At 32.6% G+C, this 18,466-nt stretch overlaps 1 protein-coding gene and 1 long non-coding RNA gene across 3 annotated transcripts; one reads left to right on the forward strand and one right to left on the reverse strand.

Annotated features, from left to right (window-relative positions):
- Positions 1-2,596: 2,596 nt before the first annotated feature.
- Positions 2,597-3,661, reverse strand: LOC112325264 (uncharacterized). Its single transcript, XR_002979316.2, has 2 exons — positions 3,406-3,661; positions 2,597-3,002 (listed from the first exon to the last, which is right to left on the reverse strand). It is a non-coding gene; the product is annotated as an uncharacterized LOC112325264 (long non-coding RNA).
- Positions 3,662-12,157: 8,496 nt separating this feature from the next.
- On the forward strand, positions 12,158-17,098 carry LOC7498098 (transcriptional regulator DEF1). Of its 2 annotated transcripts, none has more exons than XM_024591570.2 (3): positions 12,158-12,461; positions 13,851-14,147; positions 15,642-17,098. In XM_024591570.2, exons 1-3 carry the CDS (start codon positions 12,303-12,305, stop codon positions 16,800-16,802), a joined length of 1,617 nt encoding a protein of 538 aa, XP_024447338.2. In that variant the 5' UTR covers positions 12,158-12,302; the 3' UTR covers positions 16,803-17,098. The 2 variants fall into 2 exon arrangements, with proteins under 2 accessions (XP_024447338.2, XP_002325597.3); XM_002325561.4 differs by having other exon boundaries at positions 12,159-12,461; positions 13,854-14,147.
- Positions 17,099-18,466: the final 1,368 nt, after the last annotated feature.

Below are 18,466 nucleotides of genomic sequence, written 5' to 3' on the forward strand. Positions count from 1 at the left end.
GGTGATTACCATGTAACTTTACCAGCAAACTCCATGTATCTTTCTAGTCATTGTCACCTTTATCTCTCCCATTCAATGTTTCATTGAAAGGGAAAGGGAAGCATTGATTACTCGTGGAAGAGACTAAAAGAGGAAGGCTATGATGGATATAAGAGCCTGATAGCTTAAAACAATCTGCAGTACAACGATGCCTGATTACACAAAGCACAAATCAAGATATATAAACATAGCCTGTCCAATCCAGACTTGAGCCTTTGAGGGATCATAGTTAACTCTTCCATTTGGGAGGTTGCCTTGCCTTGTTGGGCTCTGTCAACACCCTGGATTCAGTATAGAGAGTTGAGTCATCCTCCTCGAATCCAATAAAGGAATGAGCCACATAATGTGCCCAGGCTCGAAAAAGTGTGATCTATGCTAGGGTTCTAGATGCTCGAAGTAGTTTCATGACCAATGAAGATTTTTAACTGTCTTGTGAGTATTGTCCTGTTCTATGCCCTGTATAAGATGATCAAGGATATAATTCTGGGGCCCATCAACATCACAATCAAGAAAAGAAGCCCAGATCAATAATATGGCAAGAGAACGGCACTGTAGTATAATTCTTGTGCTAGCATCTTTCATGGTGACATGGTCAACCAGTTTATCATCTTACTATGTCCATAGCTCGCTCAAAATGCTTGTGATACATATCCAGTTTCTTACCACTCATTCTTGGCAAAGTGGTGCACGCTAGCTTTTTAGAATCGAGAGATGATATTTGTGCCTTGTGATTCAAAAATTAAAGGTGTTTCATGCGGAATAAATCCAATTTTGAGATCTCTATGCTGACTAAATAGGTTGTTTCTTTTTTTATGAATCAAAAGTCAGCCAACCCTGTTTGATAAAAGAAATAAATCGATTGAAAGATGTGTAGACATCATGTCAAAAACTCAAAAATCAATGTGTTTTTCTCAAAAGCTTCATTTGTAGCTTTTATTTATTAAAAAAAAAAAACTAATCCTCATTGTGAGGAGAAATACTGTGAATCTGCGTAGTGATTTTTTTTTTTGTCCCTGGGATTTTTTACACTTTAGTCTCTTAATTATTTTATCTTTTAATTTGATCCTTAAAAATTTATTTGATTTGTTATTGGTCTTGGTAATTTATTTTTAATGCATGTTTATGGGGATCTCGAGGTGTCAATGAGATATTATGTTTCTCGCTAATTCTTGATTTTATAAAATAAATTTTAATTTAACTTATTTACAATAATTAAAACTTCAAGAACTAAATTTAAAGTTTAAATAAATATTTAATTTTTTTAAAAAAATCAATGAATAATTTGGACGGTCAAGGTAAGTTTTTTCCGGTCCATCAATTTTTTTAAGAAAATTGATCCTTTTAAATTGATTTTTTTGTTATTTGACTTGATAGTTTATTTTTGTTACCTTATGGATAAGAGGTGTTGCAATAAAATAAAATTCAGTTAATTTAAAATAATTAAGTGTTAAAGGATTAAAATTTAAAGTTGAACAAGTATAGGGACTAGGATAGATAATCAAAGAAAATTGACTAGCGCTTGCAATGCATGCGGCAACGGGTCTGAAATTGCTACATCTAAATTCTGATTAGATTATTATCATTACAGCTACAGCTACAGCTACATCTAAATTCATGGTCCAATTTCTCAGCCAAACAAACCCAGCAATTAGCTTTGGGGTTTAAAAAAGTGTGATCAATAAACCAAGTGGTGAATTAATTATGGAATTTAGATTGCGTTAACATACCGATGAGTAGAATCAAGAATATCCATTTTCCAATTTTTAAGCATTCATAAGGGATGCATATACTTATTCCATCACTTCCTTTCTTTTTAACTTCTTTTTCTCTGTTGGACCATTGAAAACACACAACTCGTCCCTCCCATTATCATGGGTTCAAGTTCAAAAAAGTTGCTTCAATTTTTTACCATTCTTTTGGAAGCAGGTGACACCACGAGGCCATTTGGTCCATTTATCACATTCTTGTTCCACTAAATTTTGTTCAGCTTGTTCCGATGCTGTCTGCAGACAAGTCTCATGTCTCCTGATAATGCTGGCAAACTATTTCAAGCAAAAGCATGGTGCTTGATCAAGAATTTGGCACACTTCATGGTGGTAGCAGATCAAATTTTAGGAAACCCACAAGAGCCTGGTGCAAATCAAGAATTTGGCTATGTTATTCCAAGAGAACTAATTTTGAAGTAAACCCAACAGGGCTTTAGGCGGCCTGCTTGTCAGCTCAAGAACAACCAAAAAAAATGGATGCAAGCAACATGCCAAGTGAACTTGGTTGATCACAAATGAGCTCCCAAATTCATCCAAGCATGGAATTACTTCGTTTTTTGGCTCTCAATACCCTAATTTAGCAAGGTCAATAAGGACAAAGTATTTTGTTCCCATACTTGAAAGAAAATTGTTCATAACTTGGAATTCCCCTTTGGGACTTCCACCGAACCACATCTTGGACTTGTAGAGCTACAAAACATTGTCATCCATCAGACATCCACGCGTAACCTAACGATGCCTGCCGAGTACAAAATATTGCTGTGAAAAGATAAGTAATGGAACATGACTAATTTAGCAAGCAATCATTTTCTAATCCCAGAAAAATCGATGGCACAAAGAAAATCAGCCCTGAATTATGATCAGGACAAGCAATTTTTGAGTGAAAACACCATTACAAAATTTCAACTCAAGCATTACAGATGTTCTCCTAATCAGATCCACTCAAAGAAACTAAAGAAAAAAGGTCAAACCTTCTTTATGCCATCCTTTTCTCTCTTAATTTAAGAGAAAAGATGGGTGCTGGCTAAAATTAGTACAACTAATCAGTATCATCCATGGAGCTATAAAGGCCAGATGTTGACTCTCTCGTCATCTGTGAGCAGTGACCAGTGTTTCAATAAACCTCAACCCATCATACCTTGGTGCAAATTTATCCATGGAAGCCGATCTCTGTTGATCTTTGTTTGAGCCAGCTTCCTATAAAAGAAAAGGTATCAAACTTTAAGACTAATAGTTTAGAAAAAAAACAAAGATCAATCACAAACTAAAAAGTAAGCTTAAACTATATCAATCAACCAGGGAAAAAAATTTGAAGAAACCAAGCACCAAAAGGGATGATTTAAGATTCCATGAGTTTTCAAGAAACCCAAAATTGAGTAATTGAATTTCTTGTTAAAAACATTTATGGGTTTACAAGAAAGTACAAGGCAGGATCTTTGAGGTAAAAGAGATCCCAAGCTTCTCTGGAATCGATTACTGAACCACAAGACAAGGCAAGACCCAGAAACAAAAAAACAGAGATAAGAACACAAGAAACCAATTCCCATAAAAAAATTCAAGAAAATACACAAACCCAGAATTGTTTTGTCAACTGTCTTACCTTAACATTGGAGTTACAGCTAGAAGATAAGGAGGAAGCAGAGAAGGTAGTAGCAGTAGCAGTAGCAGCAGCAACAAAGGCTGCAAAGAGGCTCGATTTCTTCATCGGCATGATGATTTGTTTGGAATTCAAATTATTGAAATTTTGTAAAGGCCAAGAAATTGGAAAATAGTTTCTTGGGGAGAGAGGGAGAGAGAGAGAGAGAGAGAGAGATGGAAGAGAGTTGAAACTTGTGAAGAAAGGAGTTAGTCATGGCGCATATATATATATATATATATATATAAAAGGATTTTTGGTCATTGAGGGTAACTTTCGAATATTTACGCGGCAACTATCCCCTTCTCTGGGTATTGAATTTACAATTTTGGGTTTGAATTTGTTCGTTTAGAGTGATGTGATCATACATGAATTTGATGTAGTGAATGGGTGGGTTTGTTCATCTCATTATTAAATTGAAAGATTTAGTTTTTTAAAAAAAAACTGATATTATAAAATGTATGTTGACATTTTATGTATTGATTTTGTTTAGTTAAAGATATACTGTTTATTTCTGACATTGGAGTAATTCATGAGAATTTTACTTTTAATTCTTAAATTGAAAATTGAATTGAAGAATTTTGAAAATCCAACATCGTTGACAAAGAGGGGAACAAACTCCTTTAACTATAAACTCAATTTCTTTGTAGTTTATAAGAAATTATCTGGTGAAGTTAACTCGAGCAAACAAGTTTGTTTTATGCATGAATTTATCTATCAACTAAACTTGAATATCAAGTTTGAGTTTACTTGGTAAAGCTTAATATTGAAGGAATCCAAATTATACTTGTTTGGAGCATGACTCATATAGATATTGATAAACTAAGAATTTATAAATATATTTTTATATATCTTTTCTAAAACATATCAGATCAAGAAAAATATACAGATATATTTTTTTTGTATTCTTGAGTGTGTTGGACTGACATGCATCATCACCAAACACGTCTCCATGAAGACATGCTAGGTAGACCCATGTGCTATTAGGTCTAGTCAGCTTCAACTTAAAAGTTGTTAGATCTAGCCACCGCCAGAATCAAGTGATTTATGAGTCTGGCAGTGTGCGCCAAACCTAGCGCATGGGTCTAGCAATGCGTCAGATCTAAACATAACTTGGGTCTGACATGTGACACCATCTAGGTCTGGCACTTGTCAAACCCAATTCTTAGGTTTGGCAGGTGTTTCTGTGCCTACTAACTTGGTCTGGAGCGCTGTCAGACCAGTGAGGTAAGCTTGTCGCATGTTATTCAATGGTGTTAAGCTCGAGGACTTTTGTCATCACACCCTAGGTATGGCCGGTGTGGCTAAATTCGTTACACTCATGGATTCAAATATAATACTTGAATCTAATATCATTAATTCTATATATTTTTACATAAAATCTAAAAAGAATTATTTCTTAATAAATAAGCTTAATTAAACAAGTTTACACTTCACTAATGATCACTTCACCAACATCATTAGGTGTATTAAAGTCTCTCATGGCCTATCATGTCTCCATCTTTTTTATGGATAAAATGAATAGAATACATCTAACAATACAACTCAAAATATTATAAAGGTAAAATTACACTACAACTTATCCTCTCTACAAAATAACAAGATTCATGAGCTTTAAATATATCATGAATTCTTCAAAATAAAAGCTCACAATCTTTATTCTCTATTGCATACATATTTGAGAGCATCTCTTTCTAGAATATTATTGTATTTTTTCTTTATAAAAAGATATTTATTTAAATATTTAAGAGTCTCTACATTCATCAAAGAAAATATTAGCCACAAGTCATCTTAACCTACCAAGTACTAAATACAAACTATTAATCATATTGGTTAGAAAAAATAATGAATCCATTGAAATTCATTAGCAATGATTAAAATTATTCGAATTACTCTTGGGATAAATGCTTCACTTCATGCCTTTCTCATTCGTATGGATTTCTGGAATTTTGAGATAAACTAAAAGAGGAGGAAAGGGAAGGGTAATCCTGTAAAAGGGAGACTTTTCTTCTAGAACCCGATAAAAAAATGAAAAGGGGCAAATAGTAATAACACAAACGGTTAGAGGTTTTCCGCGGCATGTCGATGTTGTTTTTTTTCGAGACGACGTGTCGGGAGTGTGTCGGGAGAGTGTCCTGATTGGTTGATTTTTTCATTAAATAGTCAATTATTGGACGACAACATTTTTTTCATTTTCAATAACTTCACAAAGTTATTGAAAATGAAAACTGGATAGTGATTTGGAAAAGGCCAAGATTTGTAGGTTTTGGAAATGAATGAGGTGGTAGAGATGGAAGATATTATCATAGTGATTTTTATTGTTGGTTGCTTTTTTAAAAAAAATATTTAAAAATATATTAAAATATATAGTATATGTTTTTTTTTTGTTTTTTAAAATTTATTTTGATAAAAATAATCTTACAAATTTTTATTTGTAAGATGTGGTCTCAATTTCCTATTATACCCTTTTATTTTCTCATAGTTATCCCAAAATTCTTTTTGTTTTTTTCTAAAAAAATTGGGTCTACAAATTAGATATTATATATGTAATTAGGGAAAAATATAGCATTTTCTTGGATATCAATCAACCTTATTTATCAAATTATTTGACACTCACATAAACCAATTTTATGTGATTTTCAAAGAGCTAAAAATTTATTGTTATCAAGTTACAATCATTATTATATATTTATAAATTAAAAACATCAAAAACATATTAATTTAAAGTAAAATAAAATAAAAAAATTTAAAATTTTTTAAAAGTATTTTTCAACCGCAGTGTCAAATAATGTTTAAAAGGAAGATTTATTTGATTTAAGTCTAATTTATATTAAAACATTCAAAAAAAAAAAAGAAGAGATTGATAGTTGTAAACTAAAGGACAAGTTACTAAGATGACAAAAACGTATTATGGAATTCCACTTTTCTAATAATAATCCAAGAACAACACCATACACATGAAAGGGATGGTCTTGGTGGATAGGATTAAAACATTCAGAATAGACAATAATTATCCAAGTAATTAAGCAATGCCTTACAATATCCTGCCAAAAACAGCATTTTACGTCAGAGCATAAAAGAAAAGGAAAAGAAAGGATGAAAAGTTTTTTTAAAAAAAATAACATGAATAATATGCTATTTTGTAAAGTTAACAAGGGTATGTTTATAATTGTGATAGCGGTGATGGTTTAAAGTATTTTTTTTTAGAAATACATCAAAATAAAAAAAAAATTAAAAAAATTATTTTTAACATCAACCTATTAAAACGATTTGAAAATATAAAATTTTTTTATTTTAAATAAAAAATTAAAAATTTAAAGAAATACGGTTTGCATCGTATTTCCAAACACACTTTAAACTTGTTTGGTTCATTACTTGACTCGATGAGTATGAGTTGGGTGATGATTAATATTAATTTAAAATAATATTATTTAATTTTTTTAAAATTAAAATAATATTATTTTCAAAAATATTTAAAAATTAAATTAAATTTTAATTATATCATGAGTTAACTTTTCATGTCACGGGATACACCAAGCCACCTTCGACTTATTTAATTTAAAATATCATTCAGAGTTGATCGGGTTTAAACTCACAGTAATGTGTTGAAGGGTACTATTGTCATGTTGTTAAGGATAATATTATGCAGGCAAGAGACACGAGCTCAAGATTTTTCAACTCTTGAGGTTGTACTTACTCGACAGAAAAGATCATCAGCCATCTGGGCTCATGACACGTGTCGACCAATTATTTTGTCAACCACTATTTTTATCCCAAATTTTTGTATATTTTTAGAGGTGGGTTTGGCTGGCATTGGTCGAGAGGCCTGGCAGTTAAAGAAGAAGGTAGGAAACTTCCACAACAAAAACAAAGCAGAGGTTATTGTCAGCTGACAAGAGAGAAAGCAGCAGATGCCAGGTTTCCAAGGTGAAGCTGTCACTGCTGTTAACTTCCAAACAAAGCTTCTGCTGACAGGTGGGATATTTGGAACATGTTTTTGTATGGATTCAAGAGTGAGGAAGGAGACGTGTTTAAGTAGCGCATCGTTGTTCTTGTGTTTAAAAAGTAATTTAAAAAAAATTAAATTTTATTTTATTTTATTTTCAAATCCTTTTAATCTATTAATATTAAAAATAGTTTTTAAAAAAATAAAATAATTTTATTATAATATATTTTTAAATAAAAATATTTTAAAAAATAATTATTATTACACTCTTAAAAACAGCCAAGATATTATCTAGCTTGCTTCTTGGTTTTAAACTTACCCTTCCTTTGTCTTCATTGTAGAAAGATACTGCGAGGAAACTGGAACACTCGAGCAGTCCCAAGGGCACTTTCTTCATTGTGTCATACACTTGATTACCTAACAAAGTGATGTTACTTTTTCCCCTTCTCATAGTGGTTTATTGGGTTAAATGTTCTTTTCTTTTCAATTATATAAAAAATTTCAATTATAAAATTTAATTTAATTTATTATCGGTATAAGATTTATGTTAAAAATTAAATGAGTTAACTCGGGTTAATTAACCTAATATCATTTTAGTTATATTTTAAAAAATTAAAATAACATTATTTTAGATTTTAAAAAAAAATCAATTTACATCTCACTTGAATTTTGACAAGATTGTCTCGGCTAACTTCACAAACAAGGTTTAATATCAATCTCTTTAACAATGATATAATCTCCTGCTCCATTAAAAAGTTTCAAGGCCTAGCTGTATAAATACACCCAGTCAAGCCAGAGCAAAGCTAGGCTTACAAGTCAGGACCATTATAGCTATACAAGGCATTCTCGACCATAAAAACCACCCTCAACACATTGAAACTCAACCAGAGCTATATCATTGAAAGTTATACCAAAACCAAGCTAGGCTATACAATTTTTAGGTCAATACATGCATATACTTGTATTTTTTTTTAATTTCTATATATTTTCTTTCCTTTCCTTACATTTATTGACATATCGGAGAGTTCCTTATTCCCTAGGCAAATCATACAACTATTAGTAAAGTCCATCAACCAATGATTAAGTCGGTCCACCATCCATAAACTCAGCCTTAAAAAACTCAATTTCTATAGTGAACCATTACATAATCATATGTAATCAGGGTACCTATCACTTTGTGTAATGAAATCCAACAAAATTTCACTATCGAGTGCATGCACGGTATGATTTCATCATCCCAAAAGCCTTTAACAGTTGCATAGAGCCGAGAAAAATATTCACTTTTATCTCTAAGGGTATGTTTGATAGTATAGTTGCGGTTACTTTTTAATTAACTTTTCATGCCGAAATGTATACCAATGATGTTTTTTTATTTTTTAAAAATTATTTTTGACATCAGCATATCAAAACGATTTAAAATATACAAAAAATATTAAATTTTAGTTAAAAAAAATTAATTTTTTTAAAAACATGATTTGCACTGCGTTTACAAACGGTGTCAAAATTGAAATCAAAAGTTGTATCTTTGTAGCTATCCGCATATGAACTATTAGAAATGACAGAAAATTAGAATAAAGTTTAATTAATCTACGTCAAAACCTCGCAATAATTTAGTGGGCACCATATAAAGTCGGAGCCGACAATGCAAAACATGACCAAACCGAAGCAGGAGGCACACATGCGACGCTATGAGAAGGACAACTTCATGAATAAACTAATTTCATAGTCATTAATTTGCTATATGTATGAAAATTAATTTTTAAACCCACATGATCTTTGCCATGCTAGCATGCATGAGATATTAACCGACCACTTATTTTATATCACTTTATTAAACTTGATCTAGCTTGATTAAAACCTGATTTAATTTTTAATTTTTTTTAATAACATTGTTTTGAATTTTCTTAAATGAAGTTAGTAAGTTTGTGACTCTGTTTTAGATTGATGTATATAATAAATGAATTGAAAATAATACTGCTGCCTTAAATTAATGAATTGCATTTTGATATAAAACTTGTCAATGACTACCATCTTAACGAGTGCCCTAATTACTTTGGTTACCTTTTTCCCATTCTACACTACTTGGATAGGCTAAAAAGATTATCTTTAGTGATGGTAAGGGGTGAGAAAAAAATTAAAAAACTAATTAAATTGAGAAAATTAGAAAAAAAAAATAAAAAAAATCAAACCGTGAAAAAAAACTGATTAGAATTTAAAAAAACAGACTGGTTCGGTTCGGTTTTGGTTTTATAAGCTTAAAACTAAAAAAACCAAACCGAACCCTAACCGGAAAAAAACCAAGCCGAACCGGAAAAAACCAAGCCGAACCGAACTAAACTGGAACCAGTCGGTTTGAATTGGTTTTTATTCTAAAAAAAAAACTCGAACTGAAACCAGTCGGTTTGAACTGATTTTAGATTTTTTTAAAATCAATTTAGTTATTTTTTTAATAAAAACTAAATTCGAATAAAAAATGATCTGATGATGGCATGATTTACAATCGCTCTTACCTGCTTAGACACAGAGTGAATGTGGGCACAAGATTGTTGTGGATCTTGAAGCTTATTCGAAGACGAGTGCCCAGATTGGACTTGTATGTCAATGGGCCTTAATTTAAACTTAATCTGGAGTTGTATTTTAGTGTGCCTTAATTTAGACAAACTATCCTTTTTTTTCTTCTTTTTTTATCCTTGTTTGCCTTGCTGGTGTTGAAAAGACGTAAATGGTTTTAAAATGTTTTTTATTTAAAAATATTTTATTATTATTTTTTTTAAAATTATTTTAATAACAACCCAACACAACGATTTAAAAATATAAAAAAAACTAATTTAAAATAAAAATTCAAAACTTGCTCAAGTTCATGAGGAGGTGTGTTATCTTCTGCTGAGGCCTATAAACTCATCACTAATCAAAAATGCAAAATGTAAATGTATTAAATGTGAGCAAGATTGGTGGTCCAATACTCGTTATCAATTATGCTAAATTACATAAGCATGTCAGCTTCAACTAGTTAGGCTGTCCATAATCAAGTCCACAGCTCATTTTCCCACCGTCAACCTGACACCAACATAAATAAAAATGCAATTCGAAGAGGGATGGCATCAAGTGTGAATGTTTCTTCTGGTGGGTCTCCTGCATTCTCTCTTAAATGATGAACTCATTCGACTGGAAATCTGATAAATTGGTCAGTAGCAGTTGACTTGACATGGGGTCAAGGAATTTGCTATTTTAAGAATCTGTTTTCTAGTAATTTGACTGGAAATCTGATGAATCTGTTTTTCTAGTAAGGCAACCGAACACAACTCACAGAACGGGAAATACAGATGGTTTGTAACAGGGACGAGTTATCTGGACAGATCTATTACTTCTGGATTACTTTCAATAGAGAAAGAAGATAAGTAAACAACTCTCTTTTTCAATAAAAATGGAGAACTTCTTATCTTATTAGCTTGTATTCATGTTTGGTTTGCTTCATCATGAAAATTCTGTGGGAGGTGATGCAAATGAGGGGCACACAGTAAATGAATAACTTTCTAGGAAACTTGGCTTCTAGACTTCATGAAACACAAGATATCATGTTTCTTTAATGGGAATTAAAGAGTCATCATAATTGGATCCTAATCTGCTTCTCGTTTGAAAAAATCCAAATCGAGGACAATCCTAGTTCTATATTCTGACATTATCATCCAAAGCAGTGTCAATGTTTCACAATATGATTCAGCATAAGCTTCTTCAGGTATGCAGGGACAGAAGATGGACATTTTCATGAGCTAGCATGCTCATCATGCAACCTTTTTCTCAGCTCCTTGTGATCTCTATCTGATTCAAATCATGAAGAGATAATGGACAACTATCATAATAATGGAGGGGTTTTATTTGGACAAGATCAATAGAGAAAGCTTGGAGAGGAGAAGGAGGAGAAGGGGAGATTTTTGAAGGGTTACAACACCTGCAAAAACAAGCTTTTATAAGGGTTTGGTACTCTCTAATACTTTAATTTGTTTAGGTAAAAGATGAATTGATTTTCGAATCATCAATAGCATATTCGAAACATTATCAAACTTAACCTAGATTAGTGAATTGATCACATAACACATATATCTAAAATCTATCTATGCTGCATCAAGTTTTATCTTGAATTAATTTGAAAATTGATTTTGTTTATAATTTATTTTAAATTTTTATTGAAAATAATTTTATTTAAGATTTGACCTAATAAATTTGCAAATAAAATAATTTGTTTTTGTGGTGATACCATACTTTTGAAAACATCTAAAATTGTTTTTCTTTAAATTAATTTTTTTTATATATTTTTAGATTATTTTAATATATATGTGTTAAAAATAAATTTTAAAAAATAAACGAATAATTTTTTAATATATTTTTAAATAAAAAATACTTTAAAAAATAATTATTATCATAATATAAATATTAACTATGTCATCCACTTAACTCGCACAATTTTATTGTCGAAATTAATAATTTGTGACACAATTGAAAGAATTTGTGGTTTGTGCACTAAAATAAAAAGAAATCTCTTAACAATGTCATCTCAACTACCATAAAACTAGACAATAAAAAAAAAAATACAAAACTTACATAGAAAGTAGTATTAAACTGTGCAGTTGAATGATGCTTTTCAAAAACAGAAAATTATTTTTTTAAATTTGTTTTGTGTTTTTTTTTGTTTTAATGTATTAATATTTAAAATAAAAAATATTTTATTTTAATATATTTTAAAATTAAAAATATATATAAAAATAATTTCTGCCATAATTTCAATCACGCAAGCCCAGCTGAATTTTCCCTGTATTATCCTATTCAAAAATCCCCACGTTTCTCTCTCCAAAAAGCCTTTGAAAACCCATCTCTCTTTCGCTTCAATCTCTATAATTTCAATTTTCCACTTCCCAAAATGGCATCTGGGTCATCGGGTCGGGCGAACTCGGGTTCAAAGGGATTCGATTTTGGGACCGATGACATTCTCTGCTCTTATGAAGATTACGGTACCAACAATCAAGATTCATCAAATGGGTCTCATTCGGATCCTGTGATCGGGTCCAATTCGAGCAAGGTAGCTGTTTTGGTTTGATAAAGCTTTGATCTTTTTGGTTTGGGTCAAGTGTGATTATTGAATTTGTTTGCCCCTTTTTTGGAATTTGAGGATTTAGGGTTTCGATTGTGTTTTTTTTTGGTGGGGTTTGGTTAGTGCTGATTTTTTGTGGGTTTTTGATCATGAGTTGAATTCTTGACTTTGAAATGAAATTTTTAATTTTTTTTCTTACTGTTTTAGCTGTAAATATTGAAATTTCTTTGTACGTTTTTAGGACTCAGGGTTGAAGATTGTTGGATTTGGTTATGAATTTTGCTGACTAATTTTGGGATGATTAATGGGTTTTTTGGGGGGCATTTGGCAGTTGAGCCCTCATTTTTTTTTTGAAAGTCTTGATTTTAGCTTCTTTAACAATTTTGCTATGTGTGGATTATGGAAAGCAAAAGATGGGTATTATAGTTTACAGGTTTTGTTGAAAAAATCAGAGACTTTGTGGGTTTGGTTGAATTGGGATCTCCTTGCTTTGCAAAATAGAATATGAAATTTAATTGAGTTTTGGCCAAGTTTCGTTGTTTATATCATTTCTTAAGATAAGTGTGTGAAGTTGGCGTAGTGGGGGTGTTGAGGTTTAGATGAAATAAGATGATTTGTAAGGATGCTAACCTTAGGCTATGTAGTGGAGTTTTTACTACAAATTGAGAAAGAAGTTTTAGGCCTTGATATTTAGCTGCACATAGTCTCGTGCTTGCTTTGGTTGGCAATCCTTGTTGAGCACAAGGAGATCTTGTTACTTTGGAACCAAACACCTTGAAGTTTCTTTGGAGTAAAAAATGTGTTTTAAAATGACAGTCAATCTGACTGCTTTTTAAATGCCAAGATTTTCATGAGGACAATAAGGGGAAGGGGTGTGGTTGTGTTTACTTGGCTATTCATTAGCTCAAAGTATCTAATTTGGATAGCACACTAGCGGCATTGGAAAACAAAGAATTTAGAGGCGTCCTCTGGAGCTGATGTTCTATCAATTGAATTGTTTAGATCTTACATATCTTTCTTTTCTGCAAATTTAAATTTTTTGGTGATGATAACTGGCAAAATTTTCCTGCAAAGCTTGTTTGCGCACCCACAAAATCGCTAGCCACTAGATTTTTTTTTTTTCTTTCTTTCTTTCTCTTTGGTACTTTGTTTGCTAAGAAAGCACCCAATTGATATTTCTGGTGTACATGATGGGAGAAGTCCTTCTAGTTTGAGAATTGAAAGCCTAATTCATATTGCTTTCTTAGATCTTTGCAATAGTTTCTTACTTTCAACTCAAGTTATATGCTCAAACTGGAATGCATTTTTCACATCCAATCAGTATAAGCAGAATTATTATCACATCACTTATGAAGAATTGCTATTTTCTACTTCAAGCAGGATTTCCACAAAAGCAAAATGACAAGGTCATCAGTGTATCCTGCTAGTTCCTATAGCCAGCCAGAGGATTCTTTCCATTTCAGTCCAGATGTTGTCTCTACTGTTGAGAAAGGCATGAAAAAACATACTGACAACATCATGCGTTTTCTTGAGGGTATCAGTTCACGACTGTCCCAGTTGGAATTGTCTTGCTACAACCTTGATAAAGCAATTGGAGATATGCGTTCGGATTCTATTCGTGACAATGAGGAGGCAGATTTAAAACTTAAATCTCTTGAGAAGCATATTCAAGAGGTGAGTTTACTTTGCTTTTGTGATTTCACTATCATGTATTCATAAGTGGTTGTGTTTGATGGCTAAATATATGCTACAAAGTTGAACCTTGAAAAATTAGACAAAACAGCTAAATCACAATGGATAGTTGAGGTTATGATCCATAATAATGTCCTAACAGTATTTGTTTTATGCTTGTTATGCACTAGGAACTCACTTCCAAGGCTATGCCTGATGAGCTGATCTTAGATAAGCTGTTTCCCATCAAACTTTAGTACTTGAAAAAGTCAAGGTTTTTAGTTTTTATGCACTTGCATTTCTTTTAGAGCTAAGATTTATTGATTATTGTCTAGGCATTACCAACAAGAAGTGTTAGATGCATTCTTTAAAGATTATTGATGGATTTAATTGGGACACTTAAAATTGTGGGCCATACCGCTTTCATCTTCGTCTTTTACATGTATTGAGCTCGGTATTGTGAATTCATGATACATGTCTGTTTCATTCTAAGGTTTCAATTTTCCATTCACAAACATGTGTTTTTCAAACCCTTTTCCTTTTAGTATGTGCATATGGTAATCTTGTTCATTTCCCTTGGTCTTTGAATGACATTTGGAAGTGCATAGGGTTACCAGATTTTCAACCTTTTGGCTTATGACACGTACTGGACTGGCATGCCATTTTTAAAAACTTGTTAATTTGTCTTTTAGGTCTCAATTTTCCAGTCCATTTTTTCATTCCAAGTGGTGGGGATTTACAAGAAGAGTTATTGAGGTAGATGGGGGGAGGCACTGGCAGATGGTTGAAAGAGTAAGAGAGAAGGTGCCAGTGCTTGGGCTAGAAAAGTCGTTTTGGCATTAAAAATAAAATCATAAAAATAATATATTAACTTTGGAACAATTCTAAGGAAAAAGTTTAAAGTTTAAAGTTAAAACTGTAATCAGACCATAATTACAGGCTGTAATGATAATCTTTTCCATCTTTAAATTTCATTTGTGCAGGTCATTAAAAACTAGGATATTCTAGGACTTTAACTAACCCTATGAAACTAATGCAGCTTTCAAATGAAGAAAGAGAAATGTGAATGTCATAACTTTATGTGTATCAATCCATTTCACATTTGCAGATGTGGATCGGTACAGCTCTTCAGAGAGACTATTTCGAGATTAGTTAATGCATTCCATTATTGAATGAGGTGAAATGCATATTTGAGTGATATTAGTACCTAGATAACATTAGGGAGGCTAAATGGGTAGGTGTGATGTTAGTACTAATGTAATATCAGGGTATTATATGTTTTCTGTTTGTGCTGTCTGGAGCCTTAGCAGAAAAGAATTATGGGTTTATGTGGGAAGGCAATTCTACTTTTCTCTTAAACTTTCGAAGTATTAAAATATAATTACAAATGCATTTATCACTTCTTTTTGCCGACTACATGTCTTGACTTCCAAGTATTTTATGTTCTTCTGGCCGTATGATACTAGAGCATGTCTTGTTTTATGATGCTTGCTGCAGGTGCACAGGTCTGTCCAGATCCTAAGAGATAAGCAAGAGCTTGCTGAGACTCAGAAAGAATTAGCCAAGCTTCAGCTTGCACAGAAGGAACCCTCTTCATCAAGCCAGTCCCAATCTAATGAGGAAAAAGCACCACCAGCTGCCTCTGATCCCAAAGCAACTGACAACGCATCTGATATACGTAACCAGCAATTGGCTCTTGCTCTACCACACCAGGTAGCACCACAGCAACATGCACCACCTGTGCCTCCACTCTCTCAAGCCCCACCTCAGAATGTGACTCAACAGCAATCTTATTATTTGCCTCCTGCCCAATTACCAACTCCAGCAGCTCCGATCCAACACCCTCAGAACCAATATCTACCTTCTGATCCTCAGTACCGAACACCCCAAATGCAAGATGTCTCTAGAGTGGCACCACAGCCTGCACAGCCACAAGTAAACCAGACGCTACAAGGCCAGCAATTTCCTCAGTATCAGCAACAGTGGCCCCAGCAGTTACCTTTGCAAGTACAACCACCTCAACAGACACAGCCCCAGATCAAGCCTCCATCTACAACAGCTTACACTCCCTACCAACCACCATGTCAGCCAACAAATCCCTCTCCACAAGAAACTCTGCCTAACAGCTTGCCCATGCAAGTTTCATATTCAGGTGTTCCTCAATCCTTAGCTAGTCGTGCTGACACCATGCCATATGGATATGGAGCTGGAAGAACAGCTGTTCCACAGCAACCACGGCAACCTTCACTTCAGCAAATTAAGGGCACTTTTGGAGGACAGCACAGTGATGCATATGCAACTGCTGGACCTCACCCAGGCCAGCCTCCAGTAAGTGCATACATGGTCTATGATGGTGAAGGTGGGAGAACACACCATCCACCTCAACAATCTCACTTCCCACAGGGTGGATACCCTCCTCAGCCAGCTGCAGGCACAGGTATGCTGCCCCGCCATTCAAGCCCTTCACACTTTTTTCGTAACCATCCCTACAGTGACTTGATCGAGAAATTGGTAAGCATGGGTTTCCGGGGTGATCATGCTGCCAGCGTGATTCAGAGGATGGAGGAGAGTGGTGAGCCTGTGGATTTTAATGCTGTGCTTGATAGGTTGAATGTGCAGTCATCTGGGGGTTCTCAGAGGGGAGGATGGTCAGGTTGAAGCCACCATCACCCATGTTCTAAACCTGAATTGCAGGGACAGTTTGCTCGTTTTCAATTGAATAAAGGCATTTATAATGCACGGTGTTCTCCAGTGCTGTGTATATAGTTGTTGAGTCTTCATGTATCTATGATGTTATATGTCAGTAGTTCTTCCTTGTTACATGTGTGTTGGACCTTTCCCTCTGATTTTTAGTAAGGGAGATCCAATTTCACCGCGAGCCTTTTAACTACTATGTAATTTGTGAGTAATTTGGGTTTGTAAGCATGAATCCTTTCATTGCTTTTTGTTTTTAATTTCTTGGAATCCCCTGTTCTTCGATTGACTCAGTGTTTAGAACTCGGATGCTTCTATCTCATTGTTTTCCCATTCAACTGGCCTTTTGTTGTTGCCATCAATGGACCGCGAAATATGATATACAAATCTGTAGAATCCTCGTGAAATAAATGGATTTAGTTTTGAGTCTTGACAAATTACAAGCTCCTGTCCGATTCCATGTGGACTTAAATTCTGAATTGGTTAGTCTAGATTTTAAGTCAGAGTAGAACAGCATGGTGCAGTCAAAATTTGCGAAATAAAATATTTGATCTGAATTATCTGTAGTTAAGGTGTTGAATCTTTCTCTTCATCTACCAGAAACTAAGTTACCTTTTATTAATCTAGGATGACACCAAATTAGCTTGTGACCTGAGTTAGGTCCGACTGCATATTTAATTTTTATTAAAAAAATGATGCCATTTTAGTTTTTATTATTCTTTTCTTAAACAATGTTGTTTTGAGATACACGAAACCCGGATTAATACACCAACTCATATATTTACTTATCTAAACTCAGGTCGATAACTATGAATTTTTTCTCTTTTGAGTTTAAATTTAAATTCATTAATTTTATTTGATTACATCTTTAATTTTGTTTAGTTATTTTCTTGTGAACGTCTGTTTTTAATGTTATAGAATAAAATGATATGTATATTCTTAAAAAAATCATTAAACTCAAACAAATTCCCTCAAAGTACGTATTTTATAAACTAGATAAGTTGATATGTTTTGATCTAAAACATGATTATCTTAATGTTTATTTAAAATAAAAATGAAACCACGACACCTTTAGATTTTTTTATTTTTTATTTCAACATTGTCTTGAAAAGATCAAGTTTTGAATCAAAATTTCCTGATTGAATAACCGTTTGGTAGTGTGTTTGAAAAGCGTTTCTGAAAAAATTTGAATTTTTTTTATTTTTGCTTTGAGTTAATATGTTTTTGAAGTTTTCAAATCATTTTGGTGTGTTGATCTCAAAAATAATTTTTAAAAAATAAAAAAATATTATTGACATACTTTTTTAAGGAAAAAGCACTTTAAAAAACAACCACAACCATACTACCAAACACGCTCTGAGATTCTTATCAATGGATTAATTAAAAATGTTCTTAGGATATTATTTGATAGGGTATTATTCAATTCCTATTTTTTTTTAATAGGATGCCAACATATTAACAAGCATGTTTTTTGCACATCTTTTAATAATATTTTTTTTTCTTGACATTTAATGCAATTCTTTTTCTATACATGTTTATTTTTATTACTATATAATTAGATTATAAACTTGATTTAAAGAAACTTTGTTAAACTAATCAGGTAATTTATGGCTGGTTAGCTTAGATTA

The sequence above is a fragment of the Populus trichocarpa genome, chromosome 19, assembly GCF_000002775.5.
Source record: "Populus trichocarpa isolate Nisqually-1 chromosome 19, P.trichocarpa_v4.1, whole genome shotgun sequence".
NCBI lineage: Eukaryota > Viridiplantae > Streptophyta > Magnoliopsida > Malpighiales > Salicaceae > Populus > Populus trichocarpa.